Below are 17,235 nucleotides of genomic sequence, written 5' to 3'. Positions count from 1 at the left end.
CAGCAGCTTTCAGCCATGTTGGGAGAGAGACCCCGGAGGTAGATTTCCTGGGGAAGGCAAACATGAGTTCGAGAAGGGGGTCTCGTTAGTCGCGGTGCAGAGGAGTGATTGGATGGAGTGGAACGCGTTGGGGAGGACCTCCTGCCAGCGGGAGACCGGGAGATTTTTAGACCACAGGGCCAGCAGGGCGGCCTTCCAGACCGTCCCGTTCTCCCTCTCCACCTGCCCGTTTCCCCGGGGTTGTAGCTGGCCGTCCTGCGCGAGGCGATGCCCTTACTGAGCAGGAACTGATGCAGCTGATCGCTCATGAAAGAGAATCCCCGATCGCTGTGGATATAGGTGGGGAAACCGAACAGAGTGAAGATTCTGTGCAGGGCTTTGATTACCGTGGCAGAAGTCCTATCGGGGCATGGGATGGCGAAAGGGAACCGGGAGTACTCATCAATCATGTCCAGAAAGTACGTGTTGTGGTTGGTGGAGGGGCGGGGCACTTTGAATCCATGCTGAGGCATTCAAAGGGGCGGGAGGCCTTCACCAGTTGCGCTCGATCTGGCCGGTAGAAGTGCGGCTTGCAGACTTGGCAGTCTCTGGTGACGATCCTGACCTCCTCAATGGAGTAGGGCAGGTTGCGGGCCTTGAGAAAATGGAAGAACCGGGTGACCCCCGGCTGGCAGAGGTCATAGTGGAGAGCCCGGAGTCGGTCCACTTGTGCGCTGGCACATGTACCGCGAGATAGGGCATCAGGGGTCTCATTGAGCTTCCCTGGGCGATACAAGATCTCATAATTATAGGTGGCGTGCTCGATCCTCCACCTCACGATCTTGTCATTTTTGATCTTGCCCCGCTGTGTATTATTAAACATAAAGGCAACCGACCGTTGATCAGTGAGGAGAGTGAATCTCCTGCCGGCCAGGTAATGCCTCCAATGTTGCACAGTTTCCACAATGGCTTGGGCCTCCTTTTCAACAGAGGAGTTCCGAATTTCGGAGGCATGGAGGGTGCGGGAAAAGAAGGCCACAGGCCTGCCGGCCTGGTTGAGGGTGGCTGCCAGGGCTATGTCCGATGCATTGCTTTCCACCTGAAAGGGGAGGGACTCGTCGACCGCGTGCATCATGGCCTTGGCGATGTCTGCCTTGATGCGGTTGAAGGCCTGGTGGGCCTCAGCCGCCAGGGGGAAAACTGTGGACTGAATGAGTGGGTGGGCCTTGTCCACATAATTAGCAACCCACTGGGCGTAATAGGAGAAAAACCCCAGGCATCTTTTGAGGGCCTTGGGGGAGAGGGAGTTCCAGGAGGGGGCGCATGCGGCCGGGGTCGGGCCCTAGGACTCCATTTTCCACGACACGGCCAAGGATGGCTAAGCGGTTGGTGCGGAACACGCATTTCTCCTTATTGTATGTGAGATTAAGGAGTTTGGCGGTCTGGAGGAATTTTTGGAGGTTTGCGTCGTGGTTCTGCTGATCGTGGCCGCAGATGGTGATGTTATCTAGGTACGGGAAGGTGGCCCCCAGTCCGTACCGGTGAACCTGATGCACTATCAATTACGACGAGACGAGAGTAGAGTGTAATCGAGGTTTTATTACGCAGAGATGTGGAGCCTCCCACAGCTGCTGCCGAAATGGCTGCAGCTCGGAGAGCCCACACATTTATACTCCGCCTACTGGGCGGAGCCAGCAAGCAGGGATCTACCCCCCTGCCTGTAGTACAGGGGCTTTACCGTAATACCCTCGTATGCAGTATATACAATACAACAGTGGTGACTACCACATTCGCCTCCTGTGAAAAAAGAGTCCAGTGGGGGTGGTGGAAAACTATTTACATACAGGTTGTTGAAAATTTTAGAAAGAGTTTACAAATTTAGACGATCTGTCGTTGCGAGCGCCCCAGTTCTGGTGATGATTCAGGCATCAGTTCGGTCGTTGTTGAACCCTAAGGAAGTGGTAAATGCGGCCGTCTGCATCAAACGTGGTGTACTGTCGGTCCGCCTTGCGAATGGGGAGCTGGTGGTAGCCAGATTTCAGGTCCACTGTCGAAAAGACCCGGTACTATGCAATCTGATTGACCATGTCAGATATGCGTGGGAAGGGGTACGCGTCGAGCTGCGTGTACCAATTGATGGTCTGACTGTAGTCAACGACCATCCTGTTTTTCTCCCCAGTTTTCACCACTACCACTTGGGCTCTCCAGCGGCTGTTGCTGGCCTCGATGATACCTTCCAGCAGCAGCCGCTGGACCTAGGACCTGATAAAGTTCCTGTCCTGGGCACTACCGTCTGCTCCTGTTGGCGACGGGTTTGCAATCCGAGGTGTGGTTCGCAAACTGGGAAGGTGGGTCGACCTTAAGGGTCATGAGGCCGCAGACAGTAAGGGGTGGTAGGGGCCCGCCAAATTTCAGGGTTAGGCTCTGGAGGTTGCACTGGAAGTCCAGGCCGAGTAGCAAGGCAGCACAGAGGTTGGGGAGGACGTAGAGCCAGAAGCCGCTGAACTCTACGCCCTGGATGGTGAGGATGGCGGTGCAATACCCCTGGATCGCCATGGAGTGGGATCCGGAGGCCAGGGAGATTCTCTGGTTGATGGGGTGTACCGTGAGGGAGCAGCGCCTTACCGTATCGGGTTGCATGAAGCTCTCAGTGCTCCCTGAGTCCAGAAGGCAGGATATCTTGTGCCCGTTGTGGTAATCACCACTGATGTATATATTAGGAGATGTGTGGTAAGGCCCTGTACTACAGGTACGGGGGTAGTCCCTGCCTGCTGACTCCGCCCAGTAGGTGGAGTATAAATATGTGTGCTCCCTATACAGCAGCCATTTCGCCAGCTGCTGTAGGAGGTCACACATCTTAGTGTAATAAAGCCTCAGTTGTATTCAACTCTTGTCTCTGTTCAATTGATCGTGCATCAATTTATTACTCTAAGATTTTCAGAAGATGGACCTCCGCATCAAGCCGGATCGCCTGCAGCTGGATCCGCAATCAAGCGACGCCAAAAAGGACTTTCAACACTGGCTAGCTTGTTTCGAAGCTTACATCTGGTCTGCACCAGACCCAATCCCGGAAGCTCAGAAGATCCAGATACTCCTCGCGGCTGAGCTCCAACATCTTTCCTCTTCTCCAGGACGCGCCGAACTACGACGATGCCATGGCGCTACTGAAAGAGAATTACGCCCAGCAGACGAACACGCTGTTCACTAGACACGTACTCCCTACTCGCAGTCAACTCCCTGGTGAGTCCGTAGAAGATTTCTGGCGTGCTTTAATTCCTCTGGTCAGAGACTGTGACTGTCAGGCCGTCACGGGCACGGAATATTTGAACCTCCTCATGCGGGACGCCTTCGTTCCGGGGATAGGGTCAGACCTCATACACCAGCGACTTTTAGAGGGGGCCACTCTCGACCTCGCAGCAACAAAAAAACTGCCGCTATCGATGATGGTCGCCTCGCGCAATATTCAGACCTACACCCGAAGCTGTGCGACCCACCCCTCCTACACATCGTGGACTCCGCAGAGGGCCGGCCCACCGGGGACCAGACCCAGTCAATACGCCTGTGCCACGTGCCAGCCAGCCAACGCCGGGGGGCCCCGATGTTACTTCTGCGGGCACCAGAAACACCCCCAACAACACTGCCTGGCCCGCACCACCATTTGCAAGGCCTACAGCAAGAAGGGGCACTTTGCTGCGGTGTGCCAGGCCCGCTCAGTCGCCGCTATTGCCCTGACCCCCCCCTTGTATACGGACAATGGGCGCCGCCATCTTCACCTCCCCAGACCGCACGCGGCCAGTGGGCGCCGCCATCTTCTCCCCCTCAGACCACGCGCAGCCAGTGGGCGCCGCCATCTTCCCCTTCTCGGACCACGTGCGGCCAGTGGGCACCGCCATCTTGTCCACCCAAAGATCATCAGGTGCCACCATCTTGTCTTCCCCACGGCACATGGGCACCACCATTGTTCCAGGACCCGTGCCCCCCCCCCCCCCACCCCCCCCGGGCACCCCATCGTTCGACACCAGTGACGGCCAGCCACGACTCGCCTCGGTCACGCTCGACCAATCTCGCCCGCACAATCTAGCCACCGCCTCAACAAGCGTGAAGATCGATGGGCATGAGGTCTCCAGTCTGCTGGACTCCGGGAGCACCGAAAGTTTCATCCATCCTGATACGGTAAGGCGCAGCTCCCTTGCGGTCCAACCCACCAATCAAAGAATCTCCCTGGCCTCCGGATCCCACTCCGTGGCGATCCGGGTGTACTGTATAGTCACACTCACGGTCCAGGGCGTAGAATTCAGTGGCTTCCGCCTCTACGTCATCTCCAGCCTCTGCGCTTCCCTGCTACTCGGCCTGGACTTCACCTCTAGAGCCTAACCTTGAAATTTGGCGGGCCCCTACCACCCCTTACTGAGTGCGGCCTCGCGACCCTAAAGGTCGACCCACCTTCCCTATTCGTAAACCTAACCCCGGATTGCAAACCCATCGCCACCAGGAGCAGACGGTACAGCACCCAGGGCAGGACCTTCATCAGGTCCGAGGTCCAGTGGCTGCTTCGGGAAGGATCATCAAGGCCAGCAACAGCCCCTGGAGAGCCCAACTGGTAGTGGTGAAAACTAAGGAGAATCACAGAATGGTCGTGGACTACAGCCAGACCGTCAAGAGGTACACACAGCTCGACGCGTACCCCCTCCCACGCATATCTGATATGGTCAATCTGATACAGCACCGGATCTTCTCAACTGTAGACCTCATCCGCCTACCACCAGCTCCCCATCCGTAAGGCGGACCGCCCATACACTGCTTTCAAGGCAGATGGCCGCCTCTACCATTTTCTCAGGGTTCCCTTCGGCATCACCAACGGGGTCTCGGTCTTCCAAAGGGAGATGGACCGATTGGTCGACTGGTACGGGTTGCGGGCCACCTTCCCGTACCTAGACAATGCCACGATCAGCAGGGCCACGATGCTAATCTTGCCAAATTTCTCCACACCGCCATTCTCCTAAACCTCACCTATAACGAGGAGAAGTGCGTGTTCAGCACCAACCGCTTAGCCATCCTCGGCTATGTGGTCCAGAACGGAGTACTGGGGCCCGATCCCGACCGCATGCGCCCCCTCATGGAGCTCCCCGTTCCCCACTGCCTCAAGGCCCTCAAACGCTGCCTGGGGTTCTTTTCATACTACGCCCAGTGGGTACCAAACTACGTGGACAAGGCCCGCCCACTCATCCAGTCCACCCTTTCCCCCCTGACGGCCAAGGCTCAATATGCCTTCAACAGTATTAGAGCCGATTATCGCCAAGGCCGCGATGCACGCAGTAGACGAGACGCTGCCCTTTCAAGTGGAGAGCGACGCATCACACGTCGCCCTAGCCGCCACACTCAATCAGCCAGGCAGGCCCGTGGCATTCTTTTCCCGCACCCTTCATGCCTCTGAAATTCGGCACTCCTCCTTCGAGAAAGAGGCCCAAGCCATCGTTGAAGCTGTGCGGCATTGGAGGCATTACCTGGCCGGCAGGAGATTCACTCTCCTCACTAACCAATGGTTGGTAGCCTTCATGTTCAATAACACACAGCGGGGTAAGATCAAAAATGATAAAATCTTGAGGTGGCGGATTGAGCTCTCCACCTACAACTACGAGATTTTGTATCGCCCCGGCAAGCTCAAGGAACCCCCAGATGCCCTATCCCGAGATACATGTGCCAGCACACAGGTGGCCCGACTCTGGACCCTACACGATAATCTTAGTCACCCGGGAGTCACACGCTTGTACCATTTCATAAAGGCCCGCAATCTCCCCTACTCCGTCGAGGAATGCAAGGCAATCACAGGGACTGCCAGGTCTGTGCGGAGTGCAAACCGCACTTCTACCGGCCGGACCGCGCGCGCCTGGTGAAGGCCTCCCGCCCCTTTGAACACCTCAGCGTGGATTTCAAAGGGCCCCTCCCCTCCACCGACCATAACACGTATTTCCTCAGTGTGGTCGATGAATACTCCAGATTCCCCTTCGCCATCCAATGCCCCGCTATGACGTCTGCCACCGTCATCAAAGCCCTCATCACAATCTTCATGCTGTTCGGCTTCCCCGCCTACACCCACAGTGACTGGGGATCCTCATTTTATGAGTGATGAGCTGCGTCAGTTCCTGCTCAGCAGAGGTATTGCCTCTAGCAGGACGACCAGCCATAACCCCCGGGAAACGGGCAGGTGGAGAGGGAGAACGGAACGGTCTGGAGGGCCGTCCAACTGGCCCTACGGTCCAGAAATCACCAGGCCTCCCGCTGGCAGGAGGTCCTCCCCGATGCACTGCACTCCATTCGGTCGCTACTATGCACCGCCACTAATGACACACCCCATGAACGTCTCTTTGCCTTCCCCAGGATGCCCACCTGGTGTCGCTCCCGGCTTGGCTCGCAGCTCCAGGACCCGTACTCCTCCATAGCCACGTCCGACTCCAAAAGGCGGACCTGTTGGTTGAAAGTGTGCAGTTACTCCACGCTACCCCCAGTATGCCTACGTAGCGTACCCCGACGGCCGCCAGGATACTGTCTCCCTCAGGGACCTGGCACCAGCAGGTTCCACACACACACCCCTCCGGCCTAGGTCCTCCCCCTGCCCACGCCTGAGGAAGAAGAGGATTTCGGCAAGCTCCCGGAGTCACCGAGGACCAGACCAACACCGGAACCGCCGCCACCACTGTGTCGCTCCTACCGCCACATCAAGGCCCCGGACCGGCTAAATCTATAATTGGTTCGGGACTATCAAACCACCTTGTACTGGACTTCAGAAAGAAATATTTTTTTTCGCTTCTGTATATTAAACTTGCTCTGCATATAGTTCTCCACCACCCCTGCCGGACTCCATTTTAACAGTGGGTGAATGTGATGATCACCTCTGTTGTATATATTAGGAGGTGTGTGGTAAGGCCCTGTACTACAGGTACGGCGGTCGTCCCTGCCTGCTGGCTCCGCCCAGTAGGCGGAGTATAAATATGCGTGCTCTCTATACAGCAGCCATTTCGCCAGCTGCTGTAGGAGGCCACACATCTTAGTGTAATAAAGCCTCAGTTGTATTCAACTCTTGTCTCAGTGCAATTGATCGTGCATCACCCGTCGACCTTCACTGTCGTCAACGCAGTCGTGAGGTTGTGCGTGATCGTGATGAACGCCAGACGTGGCTGGTCAGCGGCGGTTGCAAGCGATGAGCAGTCCGATGAGGTGCCCGACGAGCAGGGGTCCTGAGGCGGGGAAGATGGCGGCGCCCACGGGCCGCCCGTGTCCTGAGGCAGGCAAGATGGTGGCACCCACGGGCCGCACGTGTTGAGGCGAGTAAGATGGCTGCACCACGGGCCGCACGCGGTCTGAGGCGAGGAAGATGGCGGCGCCTGCGGGTCGCACGTGGGGTGCTGGGACAATAGCGGCGACCGAGCGGGCCTGGCACACAGCAGCGAAATGTCCTTTCTTCCCGCAGGCCTTGCAGAGTGCAGTCCGTGCTGGCAGCGCTGCCGGGGGTGTTTTGAGTGTCCACAGAAGTAGCACTTGGGTCCCCCGGGGTTGGTTGGCTGCCGCACGGCGCAGGCCTGGGGTTGGCTGGGGGAGGTCGCTGATGGGGTCCACGGTGGGGTGTTCGCTGGTGGGGTCCACAATGTCTAGGAGGGTGGGCCGTGCGGTCGGGGACGTATGCCTGTATATTGCGTGAGGCGACTGAGCGAGAGCGCTAGTTTCTTGGTCGCTGCGAGGTCATGCGTGGCCCCTTCTAAGAGGCGCTGGTGGATGTAGCCGACTTTATGCCCGTAACGAACGCGTCTCTAAGTAGCAGGTCAGAATGTTCAGCGACCGAAATGGCCTGGCAATCATAGTCTCTCACCAGGACGTGCAGGGCAGGCCAGAAATCTTCCACAGACTCACCGGGGAGTTGATGCCGCGTGGACAGGAGGTGCCTGGCGTAGATTTTGTTAGTCTGCTGAGTGTAGTTCTCCTTCAGTAGCGCCATGGCCTCATCGTAGGTCGGTGCGTCCCGGATGAGGGGAAAGATATCGGAGCTCAGCTGCGTGTAAAGGATCTGGAGCTTCTGTGCCTCTGACGGTGGGTCTGTCGCAGATCCAAATAGCCAATGTGCGAAGGCCGACTTGGCGTTGTCTGCTTGAGGATGCAGCTGCAGGCGATCCGGCTTGATGCGGAGATCCATCGTTGTAAAATCTCTGCGTAATAAATTGATGCACTATCAATTAAGACGAGAGTAGAGAGTAATCGAGGCTTTATTATGCAGAGATGTGGAGCCTCCCGCAGCTGCTGCCGAAATGGCTGCAGCTCGGAGAGCCCACACATATATACTCCACCTAGTGGCAGGGATCTACCCCCGTACCTGTAGTACAGGGGCCTTGCCGTAATACCCTCATATGCAGTCTATCCAATACAACAGTGGTGACTACCCCACAACCATTCGGTCCATCTCTCGCTGGAAGACCAAGACCCCATTAGTGACGCCGAAGGAAACCCTAAGGAAGTGATAGAGGTGGCCATCTGCTTCGAACGCAGTGTATTGGCGGTCCTCCGGGCGGATGGGGAGCTGGTGGTAGGCGGACTTCAAGTCCACTGTGGAAAAGACTCGATACTGCGCAATCTGATTGACCATGTCAGATATGCGTGGGTGGAGGTACGCGTCGAGCTGTGTGTACCGATTGATGGTCTGATTGTAGTCAATGACCATCCTGTGCTTCTCCCCAGACTTCACTACCACCACTTGAGCTCTCCAGGGCCTCTGACCCCTTCCCCCAGAAGCCGTTGGACCTCCGACCTGATGAAGGTATTGTCCTGGGCTCTGTACCATCTGCTCCTAGTGGCGACGGGTTTGCAATCCGGGGTGAGGTTCACAAACAGGGAAGGTGGATCGACGTTGAGAGTCGTGAGGCCACAGACCGTGAGGGGGGATAGGCTGCCTAGTTCCCGCAAGATCGAGTGTACCCCCTTCCAGTAGCCGCTGGCGGACGTACGCAGACTTCATGCCCGTGACGTAAGCGTCTCTAATTAAAGGTTCGGTGTGCTGGACTGCCGAAACTGCCTGGCAGTCACAGTTACTACCTAGGATGTGCAGGGCACGCCAGAAATTGTCCAGAGACTCCCCGGGGTGTTGCTGTCTCGTGGCCAGGAGGTGCCTGGCGTATACTTGATTTACTGGTCGAACGTTATGTCCCTTCAGGAGCTCCATCACTTCGGAGTAGGTGGGCGCATCCAGGATGACGGGAAAAATGTCAGGGCTCACCCATGAATAGAGGACTTGGAGCTTCTGCGAGTCCGAGGGTTCTTCAGCGGCTGTCCTGAGGTAGCTTCCGAAGCAGGCTAGCCAGTGGTCAAAGGCGGACGTAGCGTTGGCTGCTTGAGGGCTCAGTTGCAGGCAATCAGGCTTGATGCGGAGATCCATCGTTTAAAAAACCTTGCTCAATAAATTAATGCAGTCAATTACTACGAGACGAGAATGGTGGAACAATCGAGGCTTTATTGAGCAAGATGTTGTGCCTCCTGTAGCTGGAACCAGAATGGCTGCAGTATCGGAGAGCACACACTTTTATACGCCGCCTGCTGAGCAGAGCCAGCAGGCAGGGATTTACCGTTGTACCCTTAATATGCGGGCAGTGCCGTAATACATATAATATGCCACCAGTGGTGACTACCACAGTGAACCAGATGGGCTTTTACAACAATTGACTTTTTAAGTTGCTAGATTTTAAATCCCAGATTTTTTTATTGAATTCAGATTCTACCATCTGTCACAGTGGGATTCCGGTCTCCAGAGCATTAATTACCGTGGGAGTCTGGACTACTAATACAGTGACAATACCACTATACCGCCATTTTCCCTGATTGCAGCGTGTTTTGTGAAATTTTTGCACCTGGTTATTCAGAGAGGGGCTCGCAAAATTTAGGGGCGAGGATGCCTGGGCAGGATTAAGAGTGTGGATGACAATCTGAGTGCAGGATGAGGTGCTCAACTGGGTGCAGCTGACACGTGGTGACTGCATAAAAGGATTAGATTTGGAATTTGCGTAGCTCCCTCGGCTTTTATGATCAAGTTGGAACATGTGACACCGCAGGTTAAGCTTGGAGGGAAAAAAACACAAGACGAGGAGATGGGAACAAGCTTCAAAGTACTGAAGGCTGGGTAATGAAGTACTCGAGATACTGTTGGGAAATGAGGAAAATGATTTGTTTTTCTTTTTCAAAGCATTTTTAAATTTTGTAGGTCGGAAGGAAGGTATGCAAATTACATTTTCTGGTCATTAACGTACAGCATGTTGAGCAGCAGTTTAAAATAATCTCTCAAGACAGCCAAGAGGTACAAATTCAACTTTCAGCTTCCATCAAACAATGTGGACACAATGTAGACTGGTGTAGCTTCCCCAGGGGCCACCAGCACTGTGGGCCACTACTTGCACAACCTTCTTCATTGGTATCATTGAAGAACACTATGTGGGCTGCAGAGGTACCACCTGTCCTGGTGCATCAAGGTATGTCTGTGCAGAGAATGAATTTTCCGCCCTGTAATTCCAGTCTGCTCCTGATAACAGCTCATCACTTGCACAAAAACGCATGAAACAGCCAGTCATTTGAATGAACAGTGAGTAACGCAGAAAAGTGGGAATTTAGTATTTAGAAAGTTAAATCAATTTAGTATATATTTAGCCCTAGACTCTAACTTACCTGACCCACTAGAAGGTGGGCGCAGTGGGGAAGGCACAGGAACCTATGGGTCAGGATTGCCCGCATGCTATGGAGCTCTCCTGCATGAGAATTAAATAGTTCCCTGCCTGGAAGCTAGTCTGTATGACAAACACAGTCCAAAGATGTGCAGGTTAGGTGGATTGGCCATGATAAATTGCCCCTTAGTGTCCAAACGATTAGGTGGAGTTACAGGGTAGAATAAAGGTGCGGGATTAAGTTCTTTCCACAGGCCAGTGCAGACTTGATGGGCCGAGTGGCCTCCTTCAGCACTGTAGGGATTCTATGATATGGGGGGAAATTTCCACACATCTTTTGTGGGGGTGGGGGAGGGGGGGGGGGGGGTGCAGCGCGAATTGAGCGGGAGATCCAAAATGGCTTTTACGCTGGCAGGATTTACCCACTCCATTGTGCCCACCATCCCACCAATGACGTAGCTGGTATCCCAACTGTAAAGTCAAGATGAATTACTAAAGGTCCCCCTTTAGTAATTCAGCTGCCGAACAGAACCCACTAGAGGCGTAAAAGTAAGTGCATACCCTAGGGGAGAGCATGATGCTTGGACAGTGCCCTGGCTCTGTTCCTTGGCAATGCCAAGGGGGCTCCAAAGAGTGTTCCTTTTAAAAAAAAATTAAATTGGGGTCCATTTAAAAAAGAGGGCGACCTGATCTTTTAATAAGTTGCTCGTGCCTGCCCCTCCATCATGATGTCGTGGAACTTGTCCTTCTACTTTTTTTCCCGAAACCGATTTAAGGGAAGAGCTAGCAGTGCAGCCAAATGGGCAACACTGTGCTTTTCCTGTGCTTTTCCCGCTCGAGCTGGCACTTTGGAAACAAATCAGAAAATTCCGCCCTTTGACTTCTAGTTGGATGCAGAACCAGGCAGTGGCAATTACAGGACAAGGTCGATCCATACTCGAAGGGGGGGAATAAGTGAGAAGTGGGGGAGGGGTAATCTGAGGGATGATGGGTAATGGGATGAGAAGGGGGAATGCTGGCGGGAAGAGGGGGCATTCATCCTGGGGTGTAGGTCATTCGGTGGGGGTGGAGTGGGGGAGTCAATTTTGGTGGGCGGAGAGGGGGGATCATTCGGAGTGGGAAGAATGGAGGGATCAATCGTGATGGGTGGGGTCAATTCAGGTGGGTCTCTTTGGAAGGCAGCAGGAGTGTGTTGGAGATTGACAACCTAAGGGCCAGTGCAACCTCCCACAGCAGTCTGAGGCTCGCTCCTCTAATAACTTAAATTCCATTAAACTGAGGCTGCCACTGTTGTACTGTGCACATTGTATTGCTGTGAGCCCTTAACTGTTTTATAGTGAAGCACTTCTTCAGCTCTCTAAAGAATGAGTATTATTAGTTGATATTCTTGTCTGATTCCCTGGACTGCAGGTGAAATATTGGATGCTAATTCAGCGGCCTCGTCATGCCTGACTTTGTGTTGGGATGAGGCTGTTGAATCTCCAGAGGCCTCTCTAGAGATTTACGATGCTCGAAACGTCTCGCGAGATACAACGTAATCTCGCATAATGTCGCGATCTGGATCCTGCCCTCACTGGGTCATGCCCCAGATCAACATAAGGCTCATTTATTTACACATTCATGATATTCTCCTGGCACCCAGTACTCAATGGTCGCACCTGGGAGACCTCGTCAGGGCGCAGTTTGGTACTGGCCCACCCAAACAAGGACCAGTTGTAACAGCGCCTTGGGGTGAGGGGTCTTCCAGAGCATTGGAGAACCTCGGGGGCAGGATGGCACCCTGTTGCTCCTCTTGGCACCTGGGCACCTTGCCAGGCTGGTTGGGAAAATGCTAGGTTGGCAGTGCCAGGATGCCTGGAAGCCAGATTGTGAGTGCCAGAGTAGGGTGGGTTTACCAGGTGAGGGAGGTTCCCGGGGGCCCTCCAACATTGACTGATCTTGGAAATGGGGGTGTGGGGCGGGGGGGGGGGTGCAGCTTGAAAGGGAGCTGGAAAGATTGGGGAAGCCAGACTAAATGGTGCCCTGGTCTTTTGAGGAGCCCTTTAGCTCACCAGCACGAAATCCACGGCCTCGCGGAGAGAAACTCCTGAGGCCAAAATAAACGGCAAGTGCCGTTGAATGACGAGATGTTTCTCGGTGCTCTAGCCGCCGAGAATGCTGAGAATACACCTGGAACCAGGCTTACAAATTTTCAGGTGAATTGCGCCATTATTTATGGAACAGAACATTACATCTTAAATCTAATGCCGAAAATAAAGTTGGAAGTTTTTATCAACAAATTTAAAATCTGTGTAATTCAGATATTCCTCTGTCTCAACAAAATGTAACTGGGATATATAACAATAATTATTTGACATATCAGGATCCATGGTACATTCCTTGTGCATTATTTTATGCTTGTATTATCCGTTTATTTTAGAATAAATCCTTAACGTTAGCACATTGAATGAAGTTTAAATTTGTTAGCTGTTTGAACAGGACGTTTGCTGATAGTAAAACATCTCTCAAGAAATGCTTACCTCAATACTGTTAATTAAAATATTTTTTATTGGCAGCACGGTGACACAGTGGTTAGCACTGCTGCCTCACGGCACTGAGGTCCCAGGTTCGATCCTGGCTCAAGGTCACTGTCCGTGTGGAGTTTGAACATTCTGCCCGTGTTTGCATGGGTTTCACCCCCACAATCCAAATCAAATGTGCAGATTATGTGCATTGGCCACGCTAAATTGGCCCTTAATTGAAAAAATGAATTGGGTACTCTAAATTTATATTTTAAAAATATATATTTTTTTTCATTCTGGGATACGGCAGAGCCAACAATGCTAGAATTTATTACCCATTCTTAGTTGTCCTTTGGTCAGTGATTGAGACTGCCTCCTGAACACTTGCTGTTTTTAAAACTTAAGAAATTATGTTACAGCAATAATCTGTTCCCCTTCTAAAATCTAATCTCCTCAGGATTTACCATTCCAAGAAGATTAACATATCCCTGCTTAATGTGTTGCCATGGAATCCTTAGGCCTGTGATTTTTAAGGGAGGTGTTAATCTATTTAAAACAAATCGCTTCCATTAAAATATTGCACAAAGGAATTTAATTAACAAAATTATGCTGTGTGTGGGATTAGTGTGCACACAGATAAGTGCTCATATATTAATCTTCAGAAAGCATTATTTCCAGCTCTCAAATACGTGCACCTTTACAATAATGGCCGGAATTTCCTGAAATATTTCAGCAATGCAACAGGGTACGTACATGCTTGTCTTCTGTGCAAAACATCAAGGAAACTTGGGCATAAATAGCTGTTACCACTCAATGCCAAATTTCTTCAATCTCAACACAGGTTCTGCATTGCCTCACAAATCACTTTGTGTTCAATGAGAGGGCACCCTCCATACCGCCCAAGCAAGCAAAAGACCGAGGGCGGGATTCTCTCAGCCGGGGGCCGGACAAATCCCCGCGACCGGCACGTATCGCGCCATGCCGCGCCAACACCGGCGTGGTTGGCGCGGCGCCGGTCGGGGGCCGCTCTACGCGGCCGGTCCGCCGATTCTCGGCCCGGGATGGGCCAAGCGGCCGTCGTGAAAACGCCGAGTCTCGCCGGCGCCATCCACACCTGCTCTCAGCCGGCGGGACCTCGGCGTGTAAGGGTCAGGAGGTGGCCTGTGAGGGGGGGGAGGGGGGTCCGATCCCGGGGGGGGCCTCCGATGTGGCCTGGCCCACGATCGGGATCCACCGATTGGCGGGCCAGCCTCTCTGGCTGGGGGCCTCCTTTCCTACGTGCTGGCCCCTGTAGCCCTACGCCATGTTGCTTCGGGGCCGGCACGTTGAAGGAAGCCACTGTGCATGCGCGTGTTGCTGCCGGCACCACTGCGCATGTGCGGATCCCGCGGCGCCCAGTTCACTCCGGGATCGGCAGCTGGAGCGGCATGAACCACTCCAGTGCCGTTCTGGACCCCTGTAGATGCCGTGGACACTCTGCCACGGGATTAGAGAATCCCGCCCCGAATCCTATAACTTTCCTGTATCAACGCCAGTTCTGAATTGTGTTTCCTGAAGATACTTTAAGCGATTAAAAAAATTTCTATGTCCATACATAAAGAGGAATTGCAAAAAGGGATGCGGTGTAAATTTCGCATTTTCTTCGGATTCCCATTTTTTAATGCTGATTTCTGCTTGATAAATGGCAGTTTTTATAGCTTTTCAGCCATTGAGAGGCTCTGAAAATGTTGGTGTTTGGTTTTGTGTGATTTACTATTCATATTTGTATTTTTAACAAATGGAGAATGTCCATTTCAACAGAATGGTGGCACACTCACCTTTCCACAATGTGAATGCTGAATTTTACAAAGAATATATTATGGGGTTTTATATTTTCGAAAAGTGTTTATTTCTGATAGTTTGAGTTGGAGCAGTGGTTGGGCGCGCAATGATTCACAGGTTAGGAAATAGCAGCTGACACAAGTGATTTGGTTTGGTTCTAATCAGCTGGTTGGTAAAAGCCCTGGTGGTAGGCTGGCAAACTAAGCAATATATTACAAGATGGCCTCAATATTCAGTCCCACTCACCATTGTAGTTTCTGCTATTGAACCAAAGCTGTTGATAAATATGTTGCATGTAACATTAACAGGAGGACCTGCAATTTGAACGATAAAACAAAAGAAAGAAAATTGACAAGCTGCTACCGTACAAGACATCAAGTTATTTGACCGTGGCCATCAGCACTTACCATTGTGGTCTCCGTGACAGAGCCGAAACTGTTGATAAAAATATTGCATGTAACGTTTACTGGAGGACCTGTGAAATGCAAGGACAATGTTGCAATACAAGTTGGAGCAGTGAAAGTACACATGGGAGATGCCATGATGACATTCTTTGATATGTGAGGAAACATAACCAAACATTCCAAACAAAAGTGTGGTAAAAATTTGTCTTTGGTGCCAGTGCGAAACAGGCAGCATAGAATAAGCAGCTGGTTATATTAACTTTAATGGAGCTGAACATCAGGCAGGATGTATAATGGAAAATTTAAAAAATATATAATTTAGAGTACCCAATTCTTTTTTTCCATTTAAGGGGCAATTGAGCATGGCCAATTCACCTACCATACACATTTCTTTGGGTTGTGGGGGTGAGAGACCCACGCAGACACGAGGAGAATGTGCAAACTCCACATGGACAGTGACCTGGGGCCTATCACTAGTTTAGCACCATCAGCCAAGACGTATTTCTACCCACGCAGGTGATGCACTTTTTCTTTCTTCTCACCATATATGTTTCATTATCCATTTGATTTCCTTTCTATCACAACCTCCACCTCACCACAGCTCAATTTCCCCCTTTCTTCAAGGTATGTAGTCATTTGGAGACACAATTCTGTGGTTTCCAGCTACACTCTTGAACCTCTATCCATCTACATTTGTGAGATATAAGAGTGAGCATCGCCACGGAAAGAGAGTGTAGCAGTTGAACCAATCCTTTCCTCACACATACTTGTCAGGAGTTGGGGGAATTATGACTGGCTTTCCATTTCTGATTGCTGACTATTTAGAGCAGTGAAAGAGAGGTTAAATGCCCTGATGACAGTAATCCTCCACCTGTGTCCGGACCCGAGGTAAAAACAAGCTGCCCAGATGGATAACTGACCTGAGGTCTTCCCAACCTGAATAATGTGATGTTACATCAGGCAAAGCTTTTGTTAATTAGCTTAAGAAGGCCCAATCCTTTTTTTGTGCTCATTAAAATAATTTGTCCTTTTGGTGATGTCAGAGATGTAAACATCGTCAAACTAAATATAGAAATGAGGCCACATGAGGCCGAAGAAGATAGGACACCAACATGTAAATATAACCACCGTACCAGAGACTGCTCTCCCCCTTTGAGAGCTAACTGGCAGTGATTTAACCTGAGTCACCTCGGGTGAGGTTGAGAAGGCAGGGCCTTCATGAATACCCTCAGCCGGTTTGGGAATCGAACCCACGTTGTTGGTGTTGCTCCGCATCACAAAACCAGCCAACTGAGCTAACCGGCCCCTTAGGGCACTAACATAAGCCAGTATGAGAAGAAAAATAAGGAAAAATTAGAACAGTAAAAATAAAGCTTGTAGAAGCCCGCCAGCAAGTTTATGTGCTGGAATATGGGGCACGTAACTAATATATACAACTCTTTTAAGTTTCCTATTCCAGGACACAAGCTAATTTTAACTGCAGTACACATCAGCAAAGCTTCATAGTCTCCTATTTAAGAAACATCCATCAGATGGTCTCTCTATACTGCTTGAGCATTTGGTACATTAATGGCTGGATAATTAGTCTTTGAAACATGCATAAGCCTTTAACATTTTAATAATGAATATTATTCACTATACTCAATATGATGTGAGGAAGTGCAATGAATTATTCAAATGTTGTAATATTGCAATTTTACTCAAATGTCTATGAACAGAGCGAAAAGCATAAAATGCTGGAAATCAGTAAGTGAACGCAATATTTTCTGCAGTCATCTCTAATCTCATTTAATTCATACTCCTGAAACCACTTGAATAATAAATTCTGTCTGTGCACTC

The 17,235-nt window shown here is 51.7% G+C and overlaps 1 protein-coding gene across 6 annotated transcripts in view; it reads right to left on the bottom strand.

Annotated features, from left to right (window-relative positions):
* The window catches only part of glra2 (glycine receptor, alpha 2), a 298,279-nt gene that overhangs the window by 206,150 nt on the left and 74,894 nt on the right, over positions 1-17,235 (bottom strand). The window contains exons 2-3 of one of the 6 annotated variants that reach the window (XM_072514118.1): positions 15,400-15,467; positions 15,239-15,306 (exon numbers count right to left, since the gene is read on the bottom strand). The exons of 1 other annotated variant lie outside the window; for it this stretch is intronic. In XM_072514118.1, the coding sequence (XP_072370219.1) occupies positions 15,239-15,306; positions 15,400-15,448 (117 nt within the window). In that variant the 5' untranslated portion in view covers positions 15,449-15,467. The remainder of the gene's footprint in view (positions 1-15,238; positions 15,307-15,399; positions 15,468-17,235) is intronic. 4 more of the 6 variants (XM_072514122.1, XM_072514116.1, XM_072514117.1 and 1 more) reach the window with 4 other exon arrangements.

Source organism: Scyliorhinus torazame, chromosome 8 (assembly GCF_047496885.1).
Source record: "Scyliorhinus torazame isolate Kashiwa2021f chromosome 8, sScyTor2.1, whole genome shotgun sequence".
Classification (NCBI taxonomy): Eukaryota; Metazoa; Chordata; class Chondrichthyes; order Carcharhiniformes; family Scyliorhinidae; genus Scyliorhinus; species Scyliorhinus torazame.
The sequence above is the reverse complement of the archived record's forward strand: the minus strand, read 5'-3'. Positions and strand labels throughout refer to the sequence as shown.